At 42.0% G+C, this 15330-nt stretch overlaps 1 protein-coding gene across 4 annotated transcripts in view; it reads right to left on the bottom strand.

Moving 5' to 3' along the window:
* The window catches only part of MCCB (3-methylcrotonyl-CoA carboxylase), a 47947-nt gene that overhangs the window by 21064 nt on the left and 11553 nt on the right, over positions 1-15330 (bottom strand). For 2 of the 4 annotated variants that reach the window (XM_088863965.1, XM_088863964.1), the window contains 2 exons: positions 2574-3008; positions 2347-2464 (listed from right to left, as the gene is read on the bottom strand). Coding sequence is in view for 2 of the 4 variants with exons in the window: in XM_006842900.4 (XP_006842963.1) it covers positions 2347-2437; positions 2574-3008 (526 nt within the window). In the remaining 2 variants the exon portion in view is untranslated. The remainder of the gene's footprint in view (positions 1-2346; positions 2465-2573; positions 3009-15330) is intronic. The other 2 variants (XM_088863963.1, XM_006842900.4) reach the window with 1 other exon arrangement.

The raw sequence follows: 15330 nt of genomic DNA, 5'->3' as shown, positions 1-15330 counted from the left end.
AATATATATATATATATATAGCCTCGACACTGCAAGAATCCCAAGAAACTGAACTTGCAATGAACTCAATCTGTAGGAAGTTTATTCATTTCTCGTCTACTTTACTTTCCAAATAGAAATCTAATGTTGCTTAGTATTTTCTAAATCGACCCACAAATATAAAAAGTCTAGGATCAGACTCAAAAATATAAATCAAATTAAAACATATTCAAAATATAAATCAAATTATCTATGAGGCTCATACCATGCCCCAGAGCTGCTTTATACAGTGAAAGCATTGGATAGTTCCACATGAAGCAAATGCTGGTCTTTTTTGGACATTAAAGGCCTTAGCAGTCGGTTCTTGATTCCTAGCTCGTGTATTCGCCATGTATTTCGTGCAATCATGCATTTTTTTATCAATTAAAAAACGACTCCCAGTTTGAGCGGGAGTGTTCGACTCATGGCTCAAACAGGCCATGAAAGCAAGCTCCATGGGATTTAAGGGCCCTATGTGATTTAGGATGGTTTTGGCATGACTGCTGGTTTTGAGCAGAATCTATGATTGGGATTTGGAGTGCTCTATCACCCTCAGCTTTATGTGCAGCTAAGCCTTGGTTAGGTAGGGTGGAGCCCACAACCAGGGCAGGATACAGCTAGCAATAGTCCTTGGATACATATCTGGGGTAGGCTTACAGGTTGCCTCAATTGAGAAATTTGGATCCGCCTAATGGTAGATTGTTGGCCAGGAGGAAAGCAGGACATGCATGTGTGAGAAGACGGTAGCCTAGGAGGAGAAGGTTCGAGAAGCCTGAACAGGACATCCTACAAAGCATGTGTAATACTAGCTGCGACCTTAGGGAATCACGAATTATATGAAATCCTAGAGGGTCACTCTAAATGATTTTCAGCTCAGTTTTTCTATTGCTGATTTTGCTTTTTTTGAGCCCTACATTTGTGAATACGGCAGCAATCATATCTTGGGTGCTTTTAGTTCATTTTTACTCTTTTTGTTTCAAGTTGCATTGCACAAAATTTCAAAAGTGACACCTGTAAAAGAGGTGCATGGTAGGGTTAATAATAAAGGTTGCCCAAATAATGCAGAAATTTTTTTTAAAGTTGCACCACCAAGCTTGTCATTAGTTGCTCAAAGAAGAATTCCTACTGTTCAAAACCAATTGAAAACCGATTGACTCTCGCAGATTCTTAAAAGCCAAGTCATACGAAGCAGGGGAATACAGGAAGTGAATGTACTCATAATAGCTCAAAAAATTGGACTAATCATTAAAAAAATGTCCATCACTATGATAAAAGATATAAAGATGTAAATAATGTTCCTGAAAACTAAAAACAGTAAAGCAAAAGCAGTTTATTTATCCATTTATTTTGGGAAATGCCAATCCATATTGGAACTGTAACTAAAAATGCATACATGGCTTCATTCGCAAGATTGGAAACTTTCTACAGCAAAAGTTTGAAACCTGAACTGTGGCCCCAAAGAGCTTTATCGAAAAAGATTCAGTTCTTTATTCATTTCCCAATAATTTCCTCGAATGCAGAAGGGTACAAACAACGGATTTGAGGGTGAGAAGCAATCCTCGGACAAGTCCGCAAAATCAAAGGACGAGCCTGAAATAAGATCCTTCTAGAGGTACAGCAGGAAAAAAAATACATGGACTTGCCAAGTCTAACAACCAAGCCACATGGACAAGACAGTCACGTGTCAGACTAGGCCGAGTCCAAATCAGTCCAATTCCACGTCAGATGATTGACATGGATGTAATATCTGGTGGATCCAGCGAGGGACGAGTCTTCTTAGCACTACCCAATCCAACAGGGGCCTCCTTAACTAAGTCCAAAATAACTAACCATGCAGCCAGTAGACAAAAGCTCAAATGAGCTAGAAATCCTTCCAATTCTTCCATCTGTATAGCTCGGTTGAAGCCATCTATAATTCCAAGTAATAAGATAACCTTAATTCCCACTTTGCTGCTTAAAATATTTTTATTTGACAGAAATTTAGTTATCATGCATCATATTGGCAGGGATAACTATTTTTTATTTGATAGATACTTAATCAAACCAAAATATAGGAATATATTATACAAAAGCAAACCTTTAGAAGGTAATGTTACCATATAACATATTGTCTAATCATGAGAAATTAGCATCTAATGGGTACAATCCACAGTTGCTTCAAAGAAGAAGAAAAATTATTTAAAAAACGGGAATTACTAAAAGCAAATCAAAACCATTAGAAGGTAATGTTACCATATAACATATTGTCTAATCATGAGAAATTAGCATCTAATGGGTACAATAGTTGATACAAAGAAGAAGAAATATTATTTCAAAAAGGAGAATTACCAACAGCAAAATGATCAGACACTCCTGATACTTTGCAATGCACTGTGGCCCCGCCCAAGTCTTCAGCGGAGACCTCCTCACCAGTTGCAGCCTACCAAAAGTACTTCTTCAGAACAACCTAGGTTATAAAACCATCCATCTCAAATTGCTTTGAACTTTAAACAGATCCAGATATCATGAAAACATGAAATGGCCAGAACCAACAGAATCAGTGTGCTGAAACTAACCTTCACAAGTGGAGGTCCAGCTAAAAATATAGTACCGTTGCCTTTGACTATTACACTTTCATCAGCCATGGCGGGTATATAAGCACCCCCCGCTGTGCAAGAACCAAGAACAAGAGCAATCTGGGGAATCCCATCAGCAGACATTTGCGCTTGATTGTAAAATATTCTTCCAAAATTATCTTTGTCAGGAAAGACATCGGCCTGCCTTGGAAGATTAGCTCCGCCACTGTCAACAAGATATACGCATGGCAAACTGCACTGAGCAGCAATCTCTTGGGCTCTGAGATGTTTTTTTACAGTTACAGGGTAGTAGGTTCCACCCTTCACAGTGGGATCGTTGGCAACAAACATACAGAGGCGCCCATGTACAGGTCCTATTCCAGTGATAATCCCCCCAGATGGTAAGGATTCTTGATACAATTCATGCCCTGCAAGCTTTTATCATCATAATTTGGTAAGATACTGCCATATGCTTAAGCTAAAAGAACTAGAGAAAGTAATTCTCTTGCATCTAATAATCTATACTAAACAAATTATTAGTGGATTCCAAGGCATTTTCAGAAAAGGCTGGAAAAAGTACCATAAGACTCTGAGATATGATGCTTGAAAGCAGCATTTCACAATTTAGATAACAACCTGCATAAAATACGGCACATGCATAGAAAAATCCTTTTGCACCACAAGATGATTTATGGAGGAGGAAATCCTTGTAATGCAAGTCACGCAGTGAACTCGACCATAAAACAAGAAACCCTGTTACAAAAGTACTAAGGTAGCTACCAATTGAGCAATCGATACAGAGTGTTGAGAAGATCTGTTTAGCCCCAAACAAAGAAAGTTGGGATGATACCCAAAGTTCCAAACATAACTATGTAATCAAGAAAGGCACATAGTCTAGCACCACATAAATACCAAGTCACACTACGGTGCCATAGTGGGAAAAGCCATGGTGTATTGGTTGGTTCCCCTGGTAGCATAAAAACAGCACAAGATCTAGCAGTCCAAAAGGACCAAGTCACACCAATTACAGGTGATATAGATCCACAAACATCAAATGGAGTGGTTTATCAATTGGTTTCCTTGGTAGCATCTTTTGTGCAACTTGATGTTAAAGATGTAGGGAATTTCCTGTTGGTGATGATCTCCTCCAAATGTTCTTTGCTCTTAATATGAAGGAAGTTTAAGTTTAAATCGAAAGGTATGACTCAGGTCTCCTGGTTGGTTGATATATGGTTCATTTGGCAGGAAAGTAACCACATGTCTCAAGGAAGGTCTTCTCCCTGAGAACGCATCCTTAGGTGTATTGTTATCCACACTAGAGAACTGTAAGCAGTGCGAAAATGGAGTTCTGTCACCCCTTTAAAAAACTCACATTAGGAATCTTCAATTTCAATAGATACAATCTCCTCATCCAAGAATTTCATTTGTAAATTGTTCGGCAACATTATTTGATTGCCCCATGCTTAAGATTGATGACACATCTTTTCGGAATCCGGGCATGTATGGAAGTAGAGATATTATTTGTGATCATAATGGAAATTTTGTGGTTGGTTTTGCATAGCCAATAGGGAAGAACTCAAATAATTCAGCTGAATTCATGGCCTTGGAAAGAGGAGTGCCTAACTCAATTGCACTGACAGTCATGCTGTTAGTGGCACCTACGACAAGAAAGATGGTTCCTACTTGGCACTTTCTCACACTCATTCATAATTGCCTCATAATTGCCTTTGGTTGCGTCATGATTACTTGACTACAATTTGACACATCCAATATCGGTAAAATGCTTTTCTTTGTTTTTATTTCCTCGGTTTTTGGGGGAAGGGGGTTTCTTTTGGTGGTCCCTGCACGGGGGGGTGGGGGGATGGGGGAAGGCACCTAGGCACTAGTGGGCGCCCCAAAAACACATATAGGCATACATGCGGCAGCCTAAATTCACACACACACACATACGAAAATGTATTGTTATCTTCTTGATGGAATCGATCTCCTTTTCCTCATCTATCTCCCTCCCCATCCTTTGTGAACTAGGAATGGTGGTCATTGATCATGTAGACCTCTTAAGGTCAGAACACAATTGCTTAAGGCAGAAGCGGGTTCGGTAGTGGGACCAATTTGTGAATCATCGTAAATTCAACAAGTTAAAGAGCTAGATCCTAGCATACTTGGGAGCAAGATCCCATGTCCCTGGGATCGAGGTTTTCACTATTGTTTGCTGGAGACGCCTGAGGTTCTGAATGGTTAAGGAATTGGAATCGCAGAATCATAGCTGGCTAGAAGATTCCTATTCTCGGAATATATGTTCGTATAAGGGGAATTGCAAGAAAATGAGATTCTTGCTTTACAAGAATCAAGATTCGACCCAAATAGAAATGAGATCCCTACGTATATGGAATCGAGATTCTGTCCTCTTGGGAGTCGGGTTTTTGACTTATTTGGAATCGACCGATATGAAACCGAGATTCTTTCATATATGGAATCGAGATTCCGATTTTTTTAGAGTCTGAGCTTCAAATTTGATGCTTCTCATAAGCCCTGAAATTGTTTATTTTGTTGTAGTTCATGGCCCTATGCGTTTCCAATTTGATGGAGAGAGTATCATTATATGTGGAATCCAGATTCAACAAATGTACAATTGAGATTCAACAATTGTGGAATCGAGAATCAATAAATATTAGAAACAATTTTCTATAAGCGTTGGAATCGAGATTCCTGACTTCATGAAACGGATTTCGTGAAAATATTCCTTGTCAAAATAACTGAATCGGGATTTAGAATCGGAATCACATCCTTGGGTAAGAGATTTCGATAACTATGGTTTGACTGGGAGGGGTCTAAGCTCCATTATACAACACGAGATAAATTACTAGTATGTTATAAAATAAGAATCCAACCAATGCCTACTCAAGCCATTATCATACACCTTAGCTTTAGAATCGGAATCACATCCTTGGGTAAGAGATTTCGATAACTATGGTTTGACTGGGAGGGGTCTAAGCTCCATTATACAACACGAGATAAATTACTAGTATGTTATAAAATAAGAATCCAACCAATGCCTACTCAAGCCATTATCATACACCTTAGCTTTTTTTTTTTGAGAATAGGTTAACTTTGTACTGCTAAAAAGAATTACATAGTGTAAAGTAGGCATCCCACAAACTAGGTGCTCAGTGTACAAAATAACCAGGAGAAGCAAAGGAGATAAGAATGTAGAAAAACAGAAGAGACGAACTAAAATAAACAAGAAAAAGGCAAAAGAAAGAAAAAAACCAAACAAATAGTACAAAGCAATAAAAGATAGTCTCCAAAAAACCCTAATAAATCAAACAGTCGATTTATCCAAAGCAGTGGATGCTTGATTGGAGAAATCCCAGATTGGTGTAGTGAACGCCTGTCGGTGAGATGCACTGCTAACAAGTCAAAAAGTCTCAAGAATCGATGTGACGAGTGATCCAAACTCTGGTTGGTTGGAGAATTCCCAATTACGGGTAGTGCGCTCCTGTGGGTGGGATGCAATATTGGAGCAAAACCCATGCTGGGGAGGTCGAACTGTAGGTAGGAGGTTTGTCTTGTGGTCCTTTTGTATTTCATCAGACGAAAATAGTCATAAGCTGAGTAGGTGCAGAGTGGAGCTATTCTGCGTGCAGGGGATAACTTCCTGATGGTAAAAGTGTCCACCTAAGGACGACAAGTTGTGACTGTTTGTCAATGAGCATGGCGGGTAGCTAGCTGGCAAGGGTTTAGATCGCCGAGAGATGGTCTATTTAAAACCTCAAAAGATGGGTAAAATCAATGTGGAGAAACATAAACTTTGTGAGTAAGTTAAGAGGAGAGAAAAGAGGGGCGGGTGCTCAGGAAATAGGATGAATTCAAATGAGGGGCGTTAGAGAGAAGATGGCTTAATTGGGGGGAGATCAGAAGATTGGAGAAAAAAGAGTACTAGGTGATGTAGGAGATTATTGAGTGGGTAGGATTAGGACGTAGAGAGAGTGATAGATGTATAGGAGAATAGATGTGGTGGTGGCGAGACAGGTTGGTTAAGAGAAGTAGCTAGAGGGGAGAGTTGCGGAGGAAGTTAAGAGAGTAATTCCCAGAGAGAAGTTTTCCGAGGCATTGCTACTGGTGTAGGAGGTGAAGGAAGGGCAAGAGAGAAGTAAGAGAGAAGATAGGTGGTTTAGAGAGAGAGAGGAGAGGTGCATACCTTGAGAGGCTGAAGACGATGGTCACCAGAAAGCTGTTGGAAGCAATAGGCCCTTTCGTAAGAGTGCTTCAGTGGAAAAGACGACAGAACATGAAGAGGTAAAAAGAGAGGGAGAGACTGAACTGATTATTGATTATTGACAACAATACTACAAAAAGCAGGGGTCTATGATCAGAAAATTGCCCCTCCCCTTTTTTCCCCTTCCTTTCCCTTTTTTTCTTCTCCTTCATTTTTTCCTCTTTTTTTTTTGTCTCCTTCGTGTCTATTACAACAGTAAAGCATTGAAAAAGAATAAGAAGGGAGAGATGAGTTAGAGAGGGGGAGTAGGGAGTCCAAGTTATGTAGCTAGCTGAGTTGGCTAGCTGGGCTGACGAGCCAAGGTTTGCTCCCCCTCTGGCTAGTCGATCTGCCTCTGAGTTTGCCTCTCTGTAGATATGGGTGAAGGACACCTAAGGAAGGGAGTTGCATAAGAAATAGATGTGCTCAAAGATATATGAGAGCCTACAGGGAGGCTGATGTAGCTGTGTGGCCTAACAGACAATGTTGAAAGAGTCTAATTCCACCAAAATGCCTTGTACTGCTAGCGCTAATTCTAGCACCTTGTTGAGGCCTACTAGAAGGGCCTTAGCCTCTGCGAAAGTCGAATCTTGGTGCCCAATGAATTCTAAGAAGGTCCAAATGGTTGAATTAGGATCCGACAATGTTCCTCCAATGGCCGAAGGGCCTGGGTTACCTAAAGACGAACCATCTACATTGAGTTTGAGGAAGCCTAGGGAAGGGGGGGGACCAATGATGTCTAGGTCTGTTTGTTTGGGATGCAAGATGTAGGAGGCAATCCCAGTTATTAGGAAATGAGAGATGTGCAGGGTGGGAAAAATGGGAATGGATTTGGCCCAGAAGGCTATCAGTGCAGTTATAGAATAAAAAATTGTCGTTTTTGTTTTCTGTATACCTCTGAAGGTTCTGGAGTTTCTCTCTAGCCAGAGACTCCAAAAAAAGGCCGGCAACAACAAGGTGCCATAATTTCCTTCCTTTTTGTGAAGGTGGTGCAAAATAGGTTTCGAAGAACTGGGTCAGATTAGCTAGGGTGGCCCATTGTAAGCCGAACAACCTGAGAAGTGAAGACCAAAGACTTTGAGACACTTCACAATGGAGAAATAGATGGGGAATTGTCTCCTCTTCTTGGAGACAGAGAATACAGCAGTTAGGGAAGGGAAAGCCCCTCTTTTTGAGTTGGACAAGAGTGAGAATTTTGCCATGTAAAAGAACCCATATGAACGTCAGAACTTTGTGGGGTATGGGTAAAGACCAAGAACGGTTAATGAGGGGTTTAGGGTTGGGGTTGGGTAGTAGGGAAGTGTAAAAAGAAGACACGGAGAAAGAACCTGTGGGGGCAAGGGACCAGATTAGAGAATCAGGTCTAGATAGAGCACTAAAGCAACTTCCTAAAGTTAGTAACATGGAGATGAGGGTCGTGGAATCTTGCTCGTAGAGGTTACGTTTGAAGATTGGTGTTCAGACCAAAGTTGCGCCTGAGAAAGTCCCATAGTCTGTGATAAGGGACGCTGGATCGTGGGCGATAGGGAAAAGGGAGGGAAAGGCTAGAGGTAGCGGAGAAGATCCTAGCCAAGTATCAGTCCAAAATTTGATTCTATGGCCATTGCCTAAACTAAATCTAGTTCTGTTGGCGAAATCTATTCCAGTGGAAGATATGCTTTTCCAAGCACCTGAGGACCTGTGTGGGGGGGATCTAGGCAGCCAATCAACACCATTCATCCCATTCAACGAGATGGGGATTTGAAGCAGAGACATGTAGTAGATGGGAATGTTGGCTAAGGATGCTCGGAATATGGTAATTCCACCCCAAACGAAAGGTATCTGCCTTTCCAAGAGGCAAATTTCCAAGTGAATCTCTCTATCAGGTTATCCCACATGTTTTCTTTGGTCTTCCTAAGCTAAGAAGAAGGCTAGGTAAGAGGATGGTATAGTTTTTGTGGAACAACCTAAGTGAGAAGTCAGGCTAAGAAGAACTGCATTGTCAACATAAATGCCCATCATTTTATTCTTGGAGAGATTTACTTACATTCCAGTGAGCAGTTCAAACGCTCTCCAGAATCGCCAGAGACTATCGACTTGGGCAGGGTTGGCATCACAAAAATTGAGTGTGTCATCAGCATAGAGGAGGTGAGAAATGATGGGATCAGAGGGGGAAGTTCGGAAGCCCGAAAGGGAGCTATAGTCATAGAGTCTAGAGATAATCTGATTGAAGAGTTCCTATAAGTGTGAAAAGGAAAGGTGAGAAATGATGGGACCAGAGGGGGAATTTCGAAAGCCCGAAAGGGAGCCACAGTCATTGAGTCTAGAGAAAGTTTGACTGAGGAGTTCCCCTATAAGTTTGAAAAGGAAAAGTGATAGAGGGTCTCCCTGCCTAAGACCTCTTTGCGCTTAAAAGAAACCTTCGGGGGGATCCATTAATGAGGATGGAGGAGGGGTGGGATATGCATTCGAAAATCCAATTTCTCCAAACTAAACCAAAGCCCATTCTGGATATGATGGAATCTAGGATATCCCAATCTACCTTGTCATAGGCCTTCTCTCAATCTATCTTAATGATGAGACCTTGTTGTCCTGAGAGGGATCTAGAATGGATGGACTCATCGGCAGACAGGGCCCTGTCCAAGATTTGTCTGTTAGCTACGAAGTGGGAGAGATAATGGAGGAAAAGACATGATGAAGCCTGCTTGCTAACAATTTGGCTAAAATTTTATAAGAAGAGTTTAAAACACTGATTGGGAAGAAATATATCATCCTATGGCACCCTCTATTTTGGGAATTAGAGCTAGGAAGGTACATTTATGAGCTGAGTTTATTCTGCCCCTCAGGAAGAATTCTTTGAAGAAAACTAATAGGTCGGGGTAGTAACATCCCAGAGGTTTTGGAATAGAGCTATGGGGAACCCATCAGGTTTGGGGGCTTTATCTTTTGGAAGATCAAAAGTAGTTATCCTTATCTCTTCCAAGGAGAAAGGCCTCTCAAGATAGGCAGCATCTTCAGGGGAGATAACTTTGAAAGATAAGTTGCCTAATCGGCAGCGAGGGTGGTTGGGCTTAGAAAAGAGGTTAGAGAAAAACATAATAAAAAAACGACTGATGTGGAAAGGGTTGGTGAAAAATTGGGGGCCGACTATGATTTGTGTTATTGCATTTCCTATGTCTGGAATTGGCCTTCTGATGGAAGAAGGTTGTATTTCGGTCACCAAGTTTGAGCCATTTGATCCTAGATCTCTGATACCAATAAATCTTCTATTGTTTTAAGGTTTGAGAGAGATCAAATTTGGCTTGGGTTCTACTTTGACTTTCTAAGGCAATTAGGTGTCTAGTTTCTTTTAATTGGTCCAGGTCTGAGATTAAGGTCGAGCAAGCTCTTATCAGGGTTATGAAGTTTGAGGAGAGATCCCTATACCAAAGCTTGAGAGCAGCTTGTAGGTTTTGGAGCTTACGAGTGGGCCTAAACCCTGCCCAACCGGAAACATTTGTGGAGGACCAAACTGAGGCGAACAAAGGTGGAAAAGTTGCTTCTTCAAACCAATGCAGTTCGAACCTAAAAGGTTTATTGATGCAAGGAATGTGGTTGGTATCTAGGAGAATAGGTTTATGATCTGAGGTTGTTTTAGGGAGTACTCGGGAACTGGAGCCAGGGAACTCAGCTTCCCACTGCTGATTAACTAAGAACCTATCTAATTTTGACATATTAACATGGTTAGACCAGATGAAGGAGGCTCTTAAGAGGGGAATATCTATTAACGATATGCTCTCTATAAAGTCTGAAAAATCTCTCATCAATGCGTTAATACTCCCCCCATTGGATTTTTCATGTGGCCATCTCACAATATTGAAGTCGCCAGCCAATAGCCAAGGGATATTAAGTGGGGGGGGGCAATGAGGAAAGTTCCAGCCAGAGATTTCAGCTAACGGTTGGGTTATTTGGGCCATAAACAAAGGAAGTAGAAAAGGGGAAATTATCTGCTAGGCGGGTAAAGGATAAAGATACCGAGTAGCTAAGGCTTTGTGTCGAGATGCCTTGGAGGATTCCTGGGTTCCAAACAACCCATATACCACTTGAGGCCACCTGTGAATCTTTGGCCTCCCAAGCATAGGGGTTTCAGCCCCAGATAGACCTTATCAAAGATACATCAGGGGACAGGAGCTTAGTCACAAAAGAGCGGACAACATTTGTTTTTGGTGAGGCAGCCAAGTCCTCTGATGTTCCAACAAAGCACCTTCATCTGGGGCAGTTTGGGCGGCAGGTGGATTTCCTAGAGGTTTTCCTCTTAATGGGGTTAACAGTGAGAAGAGACATTGAGGAAGTCAGCTTGGCTGAGTTCCGAGGGGTGTCATAGTTCACCCCAGAGTGGAGGTTTCCAAGCTCCCAAGAGCTCCTTCTTCTTCGGGGTGAGGAAAGTACATGTGGACCTGTATTGGCCGAGAGTTGGTTGGTGAGAGTATCAATGCCCTCATGGAAGACAAGTCCTGCTTCTGAAATGGTTTCGGCCAAGAGAGGTTCTCCTCTTTCAATTCTCTCAAGTTCCAACGAGCCAGTTGAAGCTGAGCATAGAATATCAGACTTGAAATCTGACCCCTAATAAGGGTTAAGGGGAGTCGGTGAATTCTGGGAGTAGAAAGAAGAGGAGAGATATGGGTCATGGATTAGGGAATGTTCAGGCGGCTGGTGAGGGGAAGGTGAGGAAGGTGCAGGGAAGAAGTAGTTGAGAGGGGGAATGCAAGGCAGAAGCCGACCTCTTGTTTGTTGTGTTGGTTAAAGGCAGACCTCATCTCCAAGGGCATTGGCACTAACTTGTCTAGGCCGAAGTATTGTAGACTTGTGTCGGGCGGATTTGGGAGGGTGGAGGCGAGTCTACTGAAAGATGAGGGGTTAGTTGGAGTTCGCTCTGAGAAGATGAAAATGGGCAGGAATACAGAGGAAGGTGCATTGGGAGAAGTGAAATGACTTGCAAATTTTTTTAAGGGACAAGCGGAATTAATAGAGAGAGGCGGCTAGGGGTTGCGTGATGCCAGGTGATTAAGGTGGGGAAGAGGGGAACAAGGTAGAATGGCTGCCACCTCAGATATGTTAGGAAGTGGGAAGGTTGAAGGCGGCGGCTGACAGGGAGTACTTAAGTCAATGGGGCAGATAGCTAGGGTCATAAATGGGGCGGGGGTGGGGAGCAGTCGAGGTCACGATCAACGAGGCAATTTTAAATGGAGTGACTGACACTAGGCAAGGTGGCATGGCAAACAAGGGGGGTTGTGTGACAGGTGGTGCGACCAAGTTATGGGTCATCAATGAAGACGGTGAGGGATAGCAGATGTCAAAGCACTCATGAGAGAACTTTTGACGTGGTGGGCGGCTGGAAGATGTGGATGGGACATCAGACAGCTGCCAATTTCGGGGATGTTCAATGAGTACCTATGGCCGATTGAAGGCGGGGATCTCGGGACAAAGGGTGGATACTGCTACCACCGTTGGATGAGGGGGGATTATGGTCCTTGGAGTGAGAAGTTTTGGTAGGCCGGGATCTCAGAGCAGAATTTGAGGGCTAGAGCATCGGAGGGCACTCAAGTGTTATGCTGGACCACAGTCCAACCATCGCGGTCTGGCTGAAGGCGATTATGGCAATCCGGACCCTAGACTGACACTAGAATTTATTATGAGAAAACATTAAAGTGCAAGTTCAGGGAACTAGGGATGAGATCTTCTGATTATGAGGAAATTAGGATAACAATTTTTCCCAAGGGAAGAAATCCCATGGACTTCCAATGGACTGATAAAAGTGACCACAATTGTTTCCTAATATTAAATTTTTGTTGGTCCAAAGGTGGAAAGGGATACCTTCTAGTGTGATCCAGAATTTGCTGATATGTTGGCCTCCCAAAGACGAATTCCATCTTTGTAAGGATAGTTTCCCACCTTTAAAGCTAAGGGTGGAATTAGAAGGGATAGCCGGATTGAATTTGTCTGGAAAGGAGAAGTGATACTTAGTCTTTGAAAATGTTCTGCAGCCATATGTTGATCCCTTTGACGTCATTGTGCTGAGGTAGGAAGGTACCTATAAGAGAAGCAGATGACCAAGGATTTGCTTTGAGCTATAACTTGGAAATCAATGCAAGGAATGAGCATTCTTAGCCCTACCCAACCCAATAGGGGCTTCCTTCCCGTAACTTGACTATCAAAGTGGTGGCTACATCGAGTAATGGTTTGGGATGTGCGAGATTATGGGAGAGGCAGATAGATAGTATGTTGCCTTTCTTTCCAATCTGGTAAGCTAACTAAGTTTGGTATTTCCTACCCATATTTACATATTATCAGATGCACCTATGATTACTGTACGTTGTTCTCCTTGCGGAGCGCTAACAAAATTTTCTAATGAAGTAATACGCTCAGAAATCTTAGGGTTAGCAGAGAGCCAAATGTGGGGTTCATGGTTAAGGACCGACACATGATGTTTGGGAGAAGTCTTTGCAGTGTTATGAGTTTGCAAGGGTTGCTGGATGCATATATCAAGGGCTGCCTGAGCAAAGGTTTTGGGGTTGCCAAAAGCAGGAGACTCTTTTTCAGGGACACGTGGGAAAGGGTTATGAGTAGGAAGTGTTGAAGAGGTTAAAGGAGTGGTGTGAGGGGGGGTTGTGAACAGGTTTGGATGTGGACGGTGTCCCTAACTACTATCTACTGGAATGGGGAGAGATGGTATTTGGGTAAGAGGTGGAGGATGGGGTCTTTCTGGATGAGCAAAGGGGTGGAGGGGTTCGGGGCTGCTGTTAGGGTTTTTGGTGTTTTTTGGGCGGGATTGGGGTTGGAGAAATCTAACATTTCTGGTAAAGGAATTATTGAGTAGACCGAGATCCATTTTATGGGAGAGAGTTCCCTATTTCTCTAAACCCGGCTCTCTCTAAGATCCCTTAGAGGAACTGTGGGATCAACTTCCCCAGGTGAGACCGTGGCCCTACCCTCAAGGTTCCCACAACTATGGGTTGAAAACTGGCCCTGAAGCCTCCTCAACCATTTCCCATGTCAAATCCCTCACCAAGGAAGACCCCTTCAATCCCAACATCTTCAACCAACCACTCACTAGCACCATCCAAGTCTTTGGATGCAAGGGGATCTTTCTTTTTTACAATCCTCAAAAATTCTCATGTAGCCTTTGATTATACTTGACACAAACTAAATCATTGAGCCTCTTTTGCTCAAGCTTGTTCCTTCTCTTCATGTGCACCTGAAGAAAAACGTATGAACCATAATTCAGACTTACAAATCTAAAGTAATACACTAGTAATATGAATCACCAAATCTATAATGGTCTTAAATTCTTACCATCTTGAAGGAACTCCAATTTCATTACAGCCAAATGAGCTACATGTTAAGTTTAATATGCTTATGCCCATCCTTTCTAACTTTGGAACTTTGGAGCATTAGTCCCATGCTGGCTCCATAATTGGGTTGCAAGGGGAAAATTCAATGCATACAAAATACAATCACTATAAATCTATACTATGACCAAATTTAATATCTACATTCATATGAAACTATCCAAAATAAATGAATCTTGAAAAAATTATTCTAATTAAATAGATTACTTGGATCTAATTGAGTTCTTTGTCACACAGCCTTGTCCTTCCCAAACGATTTCAAATCACACTTACACAAAATCGCCTCATTTGCAGATATCTTATCCTGGATATCACTGTATGGAACTACCCTCTCAAGACATTCATTAAAGCCTTTCATAATTGCATCATTCCTCTCAACATCCAAGTTTTGCATGTAATGATCAATGAAGCCGCCTCTCCCATTTTTTACCTATAATATACCATATTAAGGCACACATACTCTCATCACTGCTCAAAGCCCCTGCTATCTCCCTCTTGGGTCCATCTAGAGCATCATATAGGAAGCACATAACAGGCTTCAGTAAGGGTAGAATACTTTTAACTGAGTATATTACCCCACTCCAAAAACAGTTAGACAAGATTATATCTCATGCCTTTAGCATGCCTAGACCACTTGCCTCTAGACCACTCTTCTAAAGTGAACATTGATCTTGGACTTAGGAAAGAAGTGGCAAATCTCGTTACACCAGGCCTCCCTATATCTCTCTTCTCATTCAACTTGCACATCATGCTTAAGGTAAGAGTGTGGCTGTAAATGAACATTGTTCACGGCCTTAGCCTAGTAAGTGGACCAGATATCCTAGGCATTTCACCAATAGCCTTAAGGATGAGGTCTATTCAGCGTACCACACACAGAGTCCAAAGATATGAGGCCACTTTTAGCGCAACAAATTAGTAACAACATTATCAGTTACCACTTCTATAACATTCTCTTCACCAACCTCCTCAATGAAAGGTGGACTATGTGACAGGGTAAGTCAAACCAATTAAAATTTTTTCTACTCTTTTATACGTATTGCCACCAGGATCACTTACAAATGTCCAAAACACAATTTTGACTTAATGAAATAGCCAAGACTTCTCACTTGCATGGCATTAAAAAAAATTACAT

The sequence above is a fragment of the Amborella trichopoda genome, chromosome 4 (genome assembly GCF_054954075.1).
Source record: "Amborella trichopoda isolate Santa Cruz 75 chromosome 4, AtrichopodaSantaCruz75HAP2 v2.0, whole genome shotgun sequence".
In the NCBI taxonomy this organism is placed as follows: Eukaryota; Viridiplantae; Streptophyta; class Magnoliopsida; order Amborellales; family Amborellaceae; genus Amborella; species Amborella trichopoda.
This window is presented reverse-complemented; position numbering and strand designations above follow the sequence as displayed.